The 14314-nt window shown below is 34.5% G+C and overlaps 1 protein-coding gene across 1 annotated transcript in view; it reads right to left on the minus strand.

Annotated features, from left to right (window-relative positions):
• Nucleotides 1-78: 78 nt before the first annotated feature.
• Nucleotides 79-14314, minus strand: part of LOC135218263 (venom serine protease Bi-VSP-like) — a 17390-nt gene continuing 3154 nt past the window's right edge. The window contains exons 2-13 of the mRNA XM_064254436.1: nt 13040-13154; nt 12642-12692; nt 12304-12354; nt 11669-11713; nt 11472-11498; nt 10971-11086; nt 9822-9958; nt 9148-9227; nt 6532-6703; nt 5641-5885; nt 2325-2485; nt 79-1557 (exon numbers count right to left, since the gene is read on the minus strand). Coding sequence (XP_064110506.1) covers nt 1405-1557; nt 2325-2485; nt 5641-5885; nt 6532-6703; nt 9148-9227; nt 9822-9958; nt 10971-11086; nt 11472-11498; nt 11669-11713; nt 12304-12354; nt 12642-12692; nt 13040-13154 — 1353 coding nt within the window. The 3' untranslated portion in view covers nt 79-1404. The remainder of the gene's footprint in view (nt 1558-2324; nt 2486-5640; nt 5886-6531; nt 6704-9147; nt 9228-9821; nt 9959-10970; nt 11087-11471; nt 11499-11668; nt 11714-12303; nt 12355-12641; nt 12693-13039; nt 13155-14314) is intronic.

The raw sequence follows: 14314 nt of genomic DNA on the forward strand, positions 1-14314 counted from the left end.
AAAATAAAAATTAAACTAGTTCAAGAAAGCGTAGTTATTGAAGACAGTTTGAGATACCACTAGGAAAAGATTTTCAAATTGTTTTCTTCATTATATATTTAGTAGACAAATTTACATCTTGAAACAGTTTGTCAATTATTATGTGAGCTCAATCTAACCTGGGCCAATTTTACGATAAGCAAGGGTAATGTAATATGGACAAGAAACTGTAGTACTGGGTATTTCTTCAACAAATCATTTGTAATCCAAACAATCATAAAGCAATTTTGAAGGTACATATGTCCCTTTGCTTTTCACATACACTGGCATAGATTGTGAAATATGATGTATATTTACAGTAACTTAAATCCTTAAAATTAATATTTATTTACAAGTCAACATTGCACTACACAACAGATTGAAACTAAACATGCCTTGGGACAATTCTGAAGGTAATCCATGAGAATATAAATTATGCCACTTGGCTCGTATTACACTTCAACTCTGGACTTGTAATCCAAGCTTTGCACAAGAAAGAACTGATGATTACATTTTGTACAGTTAAAATATATGTGGGTAACTCCAATGAAATGAATTTAGAAAATGCAAAGCTGTTATAACCAACTGTCAAATGTTTTGAAGTTACTTTAGAGTAGCTTAGCATGTGAATTAATAATCTGATAGTCAAGCTAATATGGCAAAGAGATTGCAACAGAATTTCTCATTGTCAATGAAGAATGGAAATCAGCTAGATAATGAAATGCCTAATTTTCCCATTGAAAGTGCAAGTACCCTAAGCCCTGGTGTATTTAAAAAATCTAAAATATTTAAACAAAATGTCTTCATTGGGTTTCCATCATCCCTTTGGACCCCTACTTGCACCCACCTTTTATCATTTTACTTTACCTACATTCCCATATTTCTGGCCAACCCCTCTAGATTCTTACACTACTCCATCTTGTGTAATTTTGGGGTTCTTCATTTTGTTGTCCAAACACCCAAACTCCTTCATAGCATTGAGTGATCTGAAAGTGCTCAGTGCTTGATCTTGTTGCCTAAATTTCGTGAAAGGGTTGGGATCTTCCATGAATGTTTGTATGGTGTTTTTATGTTGCATGGAACCCGTGGTTATTCAGCAACGGGACCACGTCGAGAGAGGACTTTTATCACCATAAATACACATCTCTGACCCCTCAATGGAATGCCCAAGAATTGAACTCTCGGCCACCAAGTGGCAGGCCAAGACAAACTATCTTCCATGAAGATGCTTATAGGAAATCATTCTCTATAAACTACATATAGTTGACTACTATGATTCTAAAGCGACAGACAGTATCTTTTCAAAGTGTTACTTTCTTAATATTGAAAATTATTGTCTTGCACTTACATTTCACCTTGAAATAAGTCAGTTAATAAAATGGCTATCTATGCATTGTTTCTTATCCAGTCAAGGAAGGCGTTGACCCTTGTGTATACACCAGGGGTACCTGGTTCTGCGCATCTGGTCCCAAATGACACTAAACCTATTACGACCCACTTTGCATTTACTTGCACCATGAGGGGCCCACCGCTGTCATCCTGGAAATCATAAAAAGGAGAATGTATATTGATATGGGAGTTTGTCATTTCATTTGAAAGAAAAAAATCTTTGTAGATACAAAAATAGCACAAAAAACTATTTTAGGAGATGTTTCGTAAAAAGAAAAAAGGTAGTATGTTCTGAATTTTACAAATTATAGATCTACAGGCTAAGAGTGCATTATGATGCAGTATAAAATTTTACATGAAAATGTAAATGTAAGACCTTTAATGTGACTTAAAGTAAAGAACAAAGCTTAAAATTTTTTTAGAAAATTCAGGATTGAATCTTAATTTTAACTGCAGTTATTAAGAACGTCATTCTCAAGACTTCTGAAAATGGGAAACATACAAAATTGTCACTCATGGAAAATCTCATGCTAATGTGAAACAATTTATATATAGGTTTTGGCATTAAGCCAAGCACTGGGGCAATTGAGGCCATTCAGTGCTGAAATGGAAATTGACAGTAAAAGGTTTGAAAGGTGTTAAAAGGAGGAAAACCTAACAGGTACACTATGAAATATTGTTAGGAGAGGGTGGACAGTAAGATGGGAAGAAAGAGAATATAAATGAAGGTACAGTAAAGGAATGAAAGTAGATGCAGCTACGGGCCGAAGGGACGCTGCAAAGAACCTTAAGTAATGCCTACATTGCACCAAATGAGGTGCACTGACAGCACTAACCCCCCAACGGTGTTAGGTGAAACAAGCCACGTTTGTATGTAGTATACACAATTGCAAACTAAGGAAAAATTGATAACTAACCTGACATGAATCCTGACCACCTCTAGGATTTGCTGCGCAGACCATGTTATCATTGATTGGTTGTTCATATGCATTATTGCAGTCTGCATTGCTCCAAACTGGCACTCTTACTTGCTGCAGTACAGGAGATACTGGTCCTTGGTAAGACACTGCACCCCATCCTGTATTAGAAGAATATTTTTAATTAGCTTTTCCTCATATGATTGATCTATTAAAACATATATAAATAATTTTATTAGATACAGATATATTAAAATATATACAAACAATTTTATTCATACAAATTTATTTTAAATGTGTACAGTAATGTTTTATCAATTTATTTATTTTTTTAAAAACGAAATGACTGAAAATATATTTATTTAATTTGGTAATTTTAACAGATTTTATCTGCATTAAGCAGCCGATTGAACTTAGTCAGAAATGGCTGCTTAAACAAATAATAACAATAATAATACTGTTAAAAAGGATGGCAGAATTAAGCGAGTTGATTTTATATATTGTTTTTTCTATTTTCCTTACAATTCGCTTCTCAGGCTCAGCGATGTTTCTGAGTAACTGGCCAATATTCATATTGGGAATTTTCAAAAATTATAAATGCTGAAGGAATCTTTTATTAGAACAGGATTTATAATTTTTGAAAATTCCCAATATGAATATTGGCCAGTTACTCAGAAACATCGCTGAGCCTGAGAAGCGAATTGTAAGGAAAATAGAAAAAACAATATATAAAATCAACTCGCTTAATTATGCCATCCTTTTTAACAGCATTTGCCTAAAAGAGGGTCTTCTACCTAAAAACAATAATAATAATAATTCTTCATATGATCAACCTATTTGATTTACTACAGAAGTATGAAGTTTTTCTAATCATTTTGTGTCGCACTTTTAAAATTTACTTGAAGCATGAATGTGTGATGCTGTGATTTTTTTTTTTTTTTTTTACATAAAACAGTATTTAAACTTTCAGTATGTATAGTAGAATACTGTAAATTCCTATGAATTCGTAATTTCCAGTACAGTACACTAATGTAAGCCTAGTACAGGCCGTCCCCAGTTTATGACGTGGTTTCTGTTCTTGAGTCGTAAGTCGGAACATCGTCAAAAATCCTAAGAAAACCTTACTTTAAATGCTTTGGGTGTATTAAAAACTATATAAACTGCATTTTTGTTGCATTTTTCACCAAAAAACCCTCAAATGTTGCTTATTTGGCCTTTTTTTAGTTTTATTAAAATTTTCTTCCATTAGGTCGGCGTCGGAAACCTGGAAATAATTTCTGATGAATATAAATTGAAAAAAATTGTAAGCTGAAACCGTTGTAAACCGGGACTGCCTACCAGGATTGCATTTGCTTTTATAATTTTTATACTTGTATCCTGGCCATTTGAAATTTCCTCTTTGTGGGGGTATCACCTTGTCTCTGTGTAGAGGTCCATATCAGCTTCTATAAGTCAAACTAACCATTCTCACCTAAACTCATTGAATCAATCTTGTCATTCAATGACATTTTTATGTACTCCACAAGTGTTTTTTGTAAATTTTGAATGAAACAACTTTAAATTCTTTCCCTGCTTAAATGACAGACATTCATTGCAACAAAAAAATGAGTAAAAATGCCCTGAAGTTTCTTTGGTATAATGTTGTATGAAACCCTCAGCTGTGGCTAATGAAACTGTGACCATCTTTTGTATAATGAACAGGGTTTACTATGATAGGCTGTGTACTCGCGTCTATAGGCATGAACATGCTCAGTAGAGCCTGAGGAGAACATTGCCTAAAGCAACGGTAGTTACTATGTAACTAATACAGTGAATTCTTCCTTAATAAAACTATCCCAGTTTACAACTGGTTACCTCTCCAAAGAATGAGTTAATGTGTTCAGGAACCTTTTTCCAAGCAATCGGATATATGTAATATTAATTTTAGTAGTTAGTATCTGTTTACAGGACTGCATTATCTAATTCCCTTTTTTCACTATCGAATTAGATAAGAAGATAATTAAAAAAACTGTCGTTTCATGTGTTTGAGCGATGGCCTTTGGAATATCATTTACAAGACCTTGTTACTTCTTTAAAACAAAATATTTTAGAACGGTGTATGTAAACTAGGCTTTTCCTCGGCTTGACAACAGAGGTGGGGAGAGCCTTTTATACACTTTGGTTTTCCCTCCTGTCCCATCACAATGGCAGCTTGAGCAGTGAATATTCTTTTAACAGATGGTTGGTTTAAGATTAAGCAAGTACTAAAAGTGACTGCTGACCTTCTATAATCCCGATGTTGACCTCATGACACAGAAACCTAGATTTGCACATCATTGTTTTTGTGTAAAACATTAGGTTTCCAAGGAAAAAATAAAAAGTATGGTATTAATGTTGATTTTAAACTCTTGGCTGCACTTTAGTAGACTGCTAAGTCCATACGTTTACCATAACAATGAGACGTTTGTCAACACTAATTCCTTATTTGCCTCACCCTAGTGATTTTAAAGAGTTAGACAGACTAGTTCAATATTGAAAGAAAATTTAATATGTTCACACTGGAGGAAAATACAAAGCTTCCTTGAAAAATATCACCCTATGAAAGGCGTAACAAAATAGTACTGTATAAGCCTGCTGTTACCATGCGCTTTCACTAGGAACATTTTCAAACAAACAAAAAGAAACGTTCGATTGTGGTGAGAGAAAAACGAATCACGAGAAGAATGCTGCAGAACGAGAAAACCCTGGAAGCACTGTTTCTTGCCATTTTTATGGAAGGGGACTACCCTTCCCAATAATAACATCTCTTCATCTTTCTCACCACCTACCACATAGGCAATCAACTCTTAACAATTACAGGTGAAGTGAGATAAAATTGTGCACTTTTTTCATCTATTTACTTTTTTTTCTGCATGCTAGGCTTGTTAAGTTCAATTTGAAAGTCTTTTATTTGTATTTTTAGCAGTCTGGAATGGATTCATCCAATTCCCATTAATTCTATGAGGGTTTGGCGGGGGAAGAATCTGCTTGGTTAAAGGATACCTTTCTGGAATGGATTAAGTCCTTTAACTGAGGTATGAATAAAACCTTCAACTGGGATGTCAATTACTCCAAACAAATTGCTGTTTCCATGGTTAAAAAGACCCTCACCAGTTGACCACAATAGTTGAATGCCAAACTTACTAAATTTTTACAAAAATATGTAATACTCTCCTTCAGTTCACTAAGGCATTCTTTATGTAGTGTGATAAAATAATTACCTCTGCTATAAGAAGCAAATATTACATCTGTTGTTACTAACTATAAAAAATAAAAGTGAAAACATAATAAAACATACCAGCTACTGTGGCCGTTGCTCCTGTGAAAGCTTCATTAGCAGGTGGCAGACAAATAGGGCGAATATAGTCATTGAAAGTGACTGGACTTTCAAGAACAAGCACCGCAATATCATTATCAAAGGTTCTGGCAACGAAGTTTGGATGAAGCCTGAAGCTGGAGATGCGTCTTTCTACATGCGGTGACTCATCTGTGCGTCTGAAATCATATTCTCCAAGTCGAACCCAGATGGTGTTCCAGTCGAATCTGTTGGAAGAGGTTTGTCTCTCATTTAGAATGATTCATGCTTGATACTACTATAAAATGAATGGATTTTTAAAGTTGGTACTTAAAGAGTACAATGTTACAAATCATGATACCAATCATATTTCTATTCATGTAATAAGTGTCTTAAGATTATACTCCTCCTTTTTTAAAGCCACAGTTGATTCAAGATGAAGAGAATATATTTATAAATATGCCATATTACAGTAGCTAAGTATCAATTTAACATTCTGGTACAAAATAATGAAAATAATCTTAACAAGGAGCCAAGATGATCCCTGCTAAAAGTTTGTTTTTAATTATTATCGGCAAGAAACTGATTTTTATCCAAATGTAGGTAACGGGTATTTTCAGTTTTCTTAAGGAAGGTAGGGCAATTTCTACATAATATTTTATATTAGCCAAATAATGCTAGGTTCTTCCGTAACAACTTGAATTCATGTTTACCTCCATTTTTTACATAAGGCAACAAACAGTTTTAATTATTATTAATAGGGCTTAGTTTTTCCAAACCTGTGAGTCATAAGTAGAACAAACAAACAAACAGTTTTAAACTTACCCAGTTAGACAGTGGGCAGATAGATTCTCCTCCATTTTTACAAAAGGCAACAAATATATATAAACTTACCCAGCAAGACAGTGGGCAGCTGTCAAAACATGTCTGTTGGAAAGAAGAGCACCTCCACAGTACTGATTAGGGTTGACACCAGTCCTCATAAGTGAAACAACCCAAGGATGTTCTTTAACAGCTGTAGGAGCCCCTCCAACGATCCTTGTTGAGAGAGCACTAACACCACATCCTAAGGAAAGTAGTAGTTCATAATTTGTCTTTCATTCAGTAAATGTTTCTACATCTGGTACTATTTACATCAGTAATGTTACAACATAGGAAAGTGACTAAAGATGGAGAAGGATAACAAATTCTGGCAGGTTGTTATAATGATGTAAATAGGTTTCCTAATGCTGAATAAATCTGTCTAGTATTCAACAATTTTTTCTAGTTACCACTGGTTTCATAATTCTCATACCATAATTCATGAATAACACATGCAAAATATAAGTTTTTTCAAAATAGAATGCTCATTGCATCAATGAATGAGAGAGCCAAAACAATAGCAATTTAGTCAAGGTTTAGTAAAATAAAGTGAAAATGGGTAGACTACAGTAGTATTCAAGAGAAGATATGATCAAAATGTGGAGACTAATAAATACAGTAGTTAAGAAGAGAAATGAAGTTTAATAAATGAATCTAATAGTTTACGGCTTTGATGTAAAATTAAAATTTCTTGAATTTAGGAATGATTTACATGCGAGTTTGACAATTTAGCATCTGAATTTTTTTACAGCATACGTTTTTATGGTGTTTTGTGACCCTGAACCAGAAAGGGTCAAGAGATCAGTTTGCAATATACCTAAATATGTATGAATAAGTCCTTTCTGATAATCCCCTAGAAAATTGTAAGGGAGATCAAATCTTCTCCAAGTTATCACCTAGATATTTGAATGTATTACATGGCTGCTCTGTAGTGCCCAGAAGAGCAAGCTGACACACTCATATCCTGTTTTCTTTGTGGTTGTTTGAAGGACATGTCCAAGGCACTCCCATCTCCCTTTCATCACAATCTCACCTACATATGAAACTTTCATTTTTTTTCCTTATGGTATCATTTTTCAATCTGTCTTGCCATCTGACACCTTAAGTCCCCTTATAGCTTTATTTATAATGTAATTATCTTTTTTTTTATGCTTTCAATGTCATATCACGATTCATGTCCGTACAGTAATATAGTTTGCACTATATTACTGAATAATCTTAACTCTTATACAATTTCAGTCTCTCTGATTTTTCAAATCTAATTCAATCTGCCCTAAGTTTGATTTACTATTTAAGTCTGACCAAATTAAACTCAAAAGAACCCATTATATAGTATATCATTATTCTAAAACATAGAAAAGATTCAACCTTTGTATTCCCTTCTCTAACTACAATTATCTTTCCCCCTTTGTGCACTCTCCCCCCTCATTACTTAGGTTTTTCTAAGATTTTTTCAAGCTCCACTTCAAAAACCATAAATTAATTTATTCCGTTCAGCTTCTGGATTATTGTTCTATTACCCTATTCATATCTCTTGTGCATGAACTTGGAAAAATGTTCTGCCCAACATTGCAGTCTTCTGTGGAAGATTTTCATCAATCCTGCCTTTTGACACGTTTTTTTTTTTTTTTTTGACACCGCCAGAATAAAATGACTTTGTCAACATCGTCTGCCTGACTTTCCTGATATTCTATCACCTCTTCTTGGGTTTTGCTTAACTTCACTTCTGGACTTGAGTAGTACCTAACATATACTATTTGTTCTTCATTTCCTTCAAAATATTTTTTACAACCACCCTTTACTATTGTCTATTCCATTCTTTCTTATATTCTATGGTCTCATCAGTATTAAAGTTTTTTTTTTCATTATCCCTGATCCTGGCCTGGATTAAAAATTTAGAAAACCAAGCATGTGATTATGGAACCAATGGAAAGGCTCACTACAAAGTACTTTCCAGTGCTCAATTTACAATGGTGCAAATGGTACAGCTGAACCAGGACCCCTTAAAAATGGACCTTGCACATCAACTGAAAAACATATTATATATTCATTTACATGTACGACAGGAACGATGATAGTTATAGAATACTGATGCTATTTCTGCTTTTATAGTACTGAATACACTTACAAAGCACTTGCCCCACACAGCACAATCAGTGGCTCTTCTTTCATAAGACAGTTGTCTGGCAACCACTGCCTGTAAAGTATGTGGTGGTCCATTTTATCATGTAACAATTGAATGTTGTGTACCGAGTACTGTAACCTGCAGATTATATTCCTCAAGGTATATGTAGTTATGAGTAGCACTAATCACTGATTATACCTACTTTGAAATTTTGAATTACTGTATATAAAATAACTACAACTGTACTGTACATATTTTTTATATGAATTTACACCGTTATTTTATGGTCAACACTTATTGTGTCTCAATGTTCTAACAGTCAGACAGTGGAAAGTGGGATATGCTTAAGGTTTCCACCCAGCAGATTGAAATATAGCAGTACGTAGTACATTCTGAAGGTTAGACAAGTCTTCATTGATTGTCAGTACCAATCAGATATAATCTCTAGAACTACAAATCTATTATGACATTCAACTACAAAAGCCTCTCGATATTATTGTCAAGAAAAAAGTTAAAAATATTACCAATGTTAGACTGCTGAGGCTGGCTTGGTTGAGGAGCAGGTTGTGCAGGAGCTAGCCTTGGACAGCAGACTCCGACATACCTTCAAGAGAAAGGATTTCTTGTTAAAATAAGGATATTGCAGTTACATGTCCACATAAAATTCCCAAGTAAAAATTCTGGTAAAAGCAAGTTTACTGAAAATAGCCCTAGATATTGTAGCTTATGGGGAGCAATTTACTTCATTTACAGGTAGCATTATGAAACAATGAATGGTAAAATTAGCTTGAAATTCTAAAATATACAAAACTAATAGGGAAATAAAGTATGGAAAGGTGAAGTCTTGCAAAACTGAACCTCTAAAAGTATAAAACTCAATAGATCGAAACATTAAATTCAAAGAAGCCTAATTCTAGTCAGGTCCTTTGACAGCTCACTTTAAAAATTTGGGAGTTTTATTTTGTATGCTTGACATTTCCAGAACTATATCTTTACCTTCAACCAATTTTTGGGGAGAGAAGAATACTTTAGTGGACTACTTTTACCCTACAGCAATTGTAGTGTTTTTTCTTCCACTGTGCCAAATGTTTCAATGGATGCAGCTGAAATTATTTTGACGAGATGCCAGTTACTGTTGACTTATTAACAGCAAAAGCAAGCTTGAAAGGTGAAGATAACTTCATAGTACAGAACTCACCTTTGCTCAATTATGCAGGCATATCTGAGAAAGGCTTGGTAATTGTTGGCAAAGTCTGGCAAAATGCAGTACTGCAGGTGCCGGCAGCCTCCAGCCTCGCCCTTGGGTGTTGTGCACTGCTGGTACGTGATGTCAGCCTGCAAGCAGTTTTATTAAGATATGATAAATGCATGGATGGTTTGATGCTTTAACTATAGCTGGTTAACTTAAGGTAGATTCTTGGAAGAGTCCTATTCTTACGAGACGTTTGCTTGGCGGCCGCTGATTGGCTGGTACCGGGAGGTAGGCAGCTCCCAGCCAATCAGAGGCCGCCAAACTAACGTCTCGTAGGCATAGGGCTCATCCAAGAATCTACCTTAAGTGAACCAGTTATACATACTAAAATGAAGTGAATTTCCCTCAAAGATGTTAAGAATCATTGGTGTGTTCTAGAATAGTTACTTTTCTGGACACTGGTCTCCAGTGTGTTTGTATCCCATGATTCCCACTCTTCAGTCAATGATATAAGTACTGAAGCAATCTTAACAAACTGAAGGACTTTGTAAAGTGAAGACATGCTGGATCACAATACTGGAATTAACTATATGTTGGTGCTAGATAACGCCATTTCTCCTTGAATTGATTTTAGGGTCCATTTTAGAAAGTACGATGCAGCAGTGTTCATAGCACTCACAATGAATTAAAGTAAAACTGAATTTTGCTATACCGTATAGCAATCTTGCAGGTGAAGTAAACTGTCACCTAAGTTCAAATACATCTGTTAGTGTAGCTACCTTATGAATCAATCTATGCACTGAAAATTCATACTAATCTACATTATCAATGTTAAAATACTTACTCCAAATACAATAAATAAAAAAAAAAAAAATCAAGCTTCTAGGTAAGAGTCAGTCTGCATTAAAACTTGTATACCATAAGGAACTGTCTTCAATAATATAAACTTGATCACTGTTGGATGAACCAATTTATTTTACAATTAGATTCACAGCTGTGTTACAATTAGGTAGGTGTGAATATTAGTTGCTTAAAAGTTTATTGATATTCTCTTTGAACACTGAATAGCCGAAAGTGACCCAGTGCTTGACTTTATAGCCAAATTCTCCTCCGGCATAAAAGTTACTTTCAGTTGGAATCTTTTCATTTACTTACCAGCCCCTGTCCTACTTGGAAGTTACGGGCAAAGGCTGATATGTCCTGTGGACCTCCAGTCAAGTTGCCACCTTGTGACAGTACTGGAATCTGCTGGAAAGCTTGGTCAAGAAGATCTGTTGAAAAGTATATACAATAAATAAACATCAGATTACAACAAGAACATAATGGTACCATATTTATTTCTAAGCTAAATTTTTTGTTGTCGTTTCCTTTTAGTAAAGCCCAATAAATGACCAACTTCAGCAGATTGTCAAGCAATGGCATTGTTAAAAAATAAAACCTTCTAAAATCAGCTCTAGAGAAAATGTTACCGTAAGTGCTTGTACGTTTATATTTGTAACTGAAAAAGAAAGATAGGCAATATTTCACTATTCTCCATTTCTATGTCATAGTACATATAAGAATCTGGAAAAACTACAATGGCTTTATCTTCCAAGAAAGTTGCAAAGCAGTGATTATAGCATTATAAACCAACATTAAAGAATCCTCACTACTTACTTGCAGTACCTATGGGTCCTCCCAAATCTGTCAATAAGCAAGGAAAAAGGATCTTAATAATAAATTGCTTTTACTCGTGATATTTCATGTACACAAAAACACCAATGTCTCATTTCATCCAGTATATCTCTATTCAGTCAGTAATCACCCGTCTGACATAAAACTGGAAGAACTCAAGAGTCCAGTAGTATACTTACTTTGTGCACTTCCCCCAGCAGGAACAAACCGTCCAGTTATTGGATCTGTAATTCGATAGAAAAAGAAAACCTGTCTTATTCAAACATTCGTGATAATTAGAATGAAACTGAATTCATATCTAAGCTTAACTAACTTTCACTCTTTCTAAACAGTAAAAGTACAGTTGAATGATTCAAATGTCTCCTTTCTCAATTTTTTTGTTTTGTTTTTTTATTTAATCACTTATTTATCATTTTCTTTTTGTTGTTGCCAGTGTGCGCACAAAGAGAAAAGGAAAATGATAAACAATATGTTTTGAATGCATGAGGAGAAGGAAAGAGTAGAATACAAGATATAGTGAATAGCTTAAAGGAGTTCCCTCTTTTTCGTGTATGGAAATTTTTTCTTTCACTGAAAGTAATATTCCATTTGTCAAAAAAAAAAAGAAAAAAAAAAGGACGGGTTTGTAACTCATAGTAATATTCCATTTTGTCACAAATGCTTGTATCAAGTTGATGAAATTCATATAGTAACTTTTTGAGAGTGTGTGGTGATACAAGCAGGACTAAAGTCCTAAAGAGAATCAAAACGATTAACTTTTTGTCTCTGTAACACAATCTGAACGAAGGGAAGCAGGAAAAAGAAAAAAACTTACCTCTCTCAAATTTCTGAGGCGAAACGAACTGTTGCTGTACACCGAATCCTCCTGAAAAGACACCAGTATACAATAAAATCTAGTAAAATGGTACAGACTTTGAATGCATTCACTATAAAGTCTTACGAACTACAAATGCTATACAAATTGAACGTTATATTACATTGGGATAGATATAAGGGGGGTGAGCAATACATCATCTTCAAATGTAACGTCAGAAAACTCGTTATTCAACGCCACAACCATCGATGGACTATTCATATTTAAAACTCCCAACGTCTATTACCGAAGCAAATACCAAATTATCTTTCTTGAATAAATTAGTTTTTGTAACTTACCTTGATTAACGGAAGCTGTTCTCCCCATCACTCCTTGTGCTCTAGGTATAACTGAAGAGAATAATTTTTATCAATATACAGGATAAAATTTATCCAGTTAAAATCTTAAATCAAACAGGAAGTTTACAATTGTGATTTTATTTTTGACCTGTGTACCTACAATATAGACTAACTTCACATTTACTGTACTCAATAAACCAACAGGTAGCCATATTATCTTGAAAGAGAGTAGTTTGTTTGTTTGTATGGTATTTTTACGTTGCATGGAACCAGTGGTTATTCAGCAACGGGACCAACGGCTTTACGTGACTTCCGAACCACGTCGAGAGTGAACTTCTATGAAAGAAATGTAGTAATAAAGTAGGAATAAAAGATATTCCAAAGAAATATACACTCACACTGCCTTTTTTCTCTCTGTTCTACAATGTCCACGTCGTCATCATCATCCTCAGCTGCTACGAGGAGCAATGTCCCCAGAACCCAGAGGATCTGAATCGTGCCAGTTAGTTTCATCTGAAAATAAAAATCAAATTAAGATTTCTGGATGTTGTAGACTTATGAAGCAAGAAAATGTCATGGGTCCGTGTCTTTAAAACGGCAAAATACGTGCTCTCCCTCCGAACAGTTTCAAGCTTCTTTTCAAAGAAACTTTCTAAATTACCTTCTAACGATACACCACGAAAGCGTCTCATTCACTGTATGCATCGCAAACGAATTCTACCTTGCAAAGACTTACATCATACTTTCAGTTAAGCTATAAAAATCTCTCTCGTTAATTCTGACAGCAAACTATTATTGAAAATATTTAAATAATTAAATGAAACTGGCATAATGAATAGAAAAATCTGGAATCAGAATACTGTTGGGCTACAATTCCATTTTATAGTGCTATGAATTTATTTATTTATTTTTTTTTTTACTTTTTGGGAGGGAGTACTTTGAAAATAAAGGATGAAATTTAAGCATGTTTAAAAAAAAGTCGCGTGTCACAAACCAGACTTTGAAACTATTTTATGTATAAATTCTGTCACATTCCCAATTACTTTAATATTATTAAACTAAAACGGTGATTTCAATAGCACAATCCTCACTCACCAAGCTAATTTAAGGGAAGTACCTTTGACCTGATGTGTTATCTTTTACGATATTTAGTCATCTTTTTGAAAATACCTACTAGCGAAAAGACAACTTGATTCCTCCTACTGCCTAATAGCTGTAGTGCTATGTACCCGTAATCATGTTACCCAACTCGGTCTAATTCAGGTGACCCTGACATGTCAAAGCCTAGCTACTTTCTCAAGTAGCGAAGTTCACAGCTAAGCTAAACCTATAACAAAATACAAGTGCATGAGACTCATTAGTACTAAAGTAGTTGTCAGTGGATGCTATTAGTTTTTTTCCAAGTGATAAATGACAAAATATTGCCATTGAGTCCCTATCTTACAAACAGGTCTTACAACAAATATCTGAGGTTCAGCATCTTGAATGGATTACAAAAAATTGTGGTGGTCAAACGGGAAGCTCTGCTTATGGGTTCAATGCAAGCGTTCTCGAAAAGCCAACAGCTTTTTTCTTTCGAGTCAATCCTATTTTTTCTAACGCCGGAAGAGCGCTCTCTCTCTCTCTCTCTCTCTCTCTCTCTCTCTCTCTCTCTCTCTCTCTCATAACATCTC

This window comes from Macrobrachium nipponense, chromosome 9, assembly GCF_015104395.2.
Source record: "Macrobrachium nipponense isolate FS-2020 chromosome 9, ASM1510439v2, whole genome shotgun sequence".
In the NCBI taxonomy this organism is placed as follows: Eukaryota; Metazoa; Arthropoda; class Malacostraca; order Decapoda; family Palaemonidae; genus Macrobrachium; species Macrobrachium nipponense.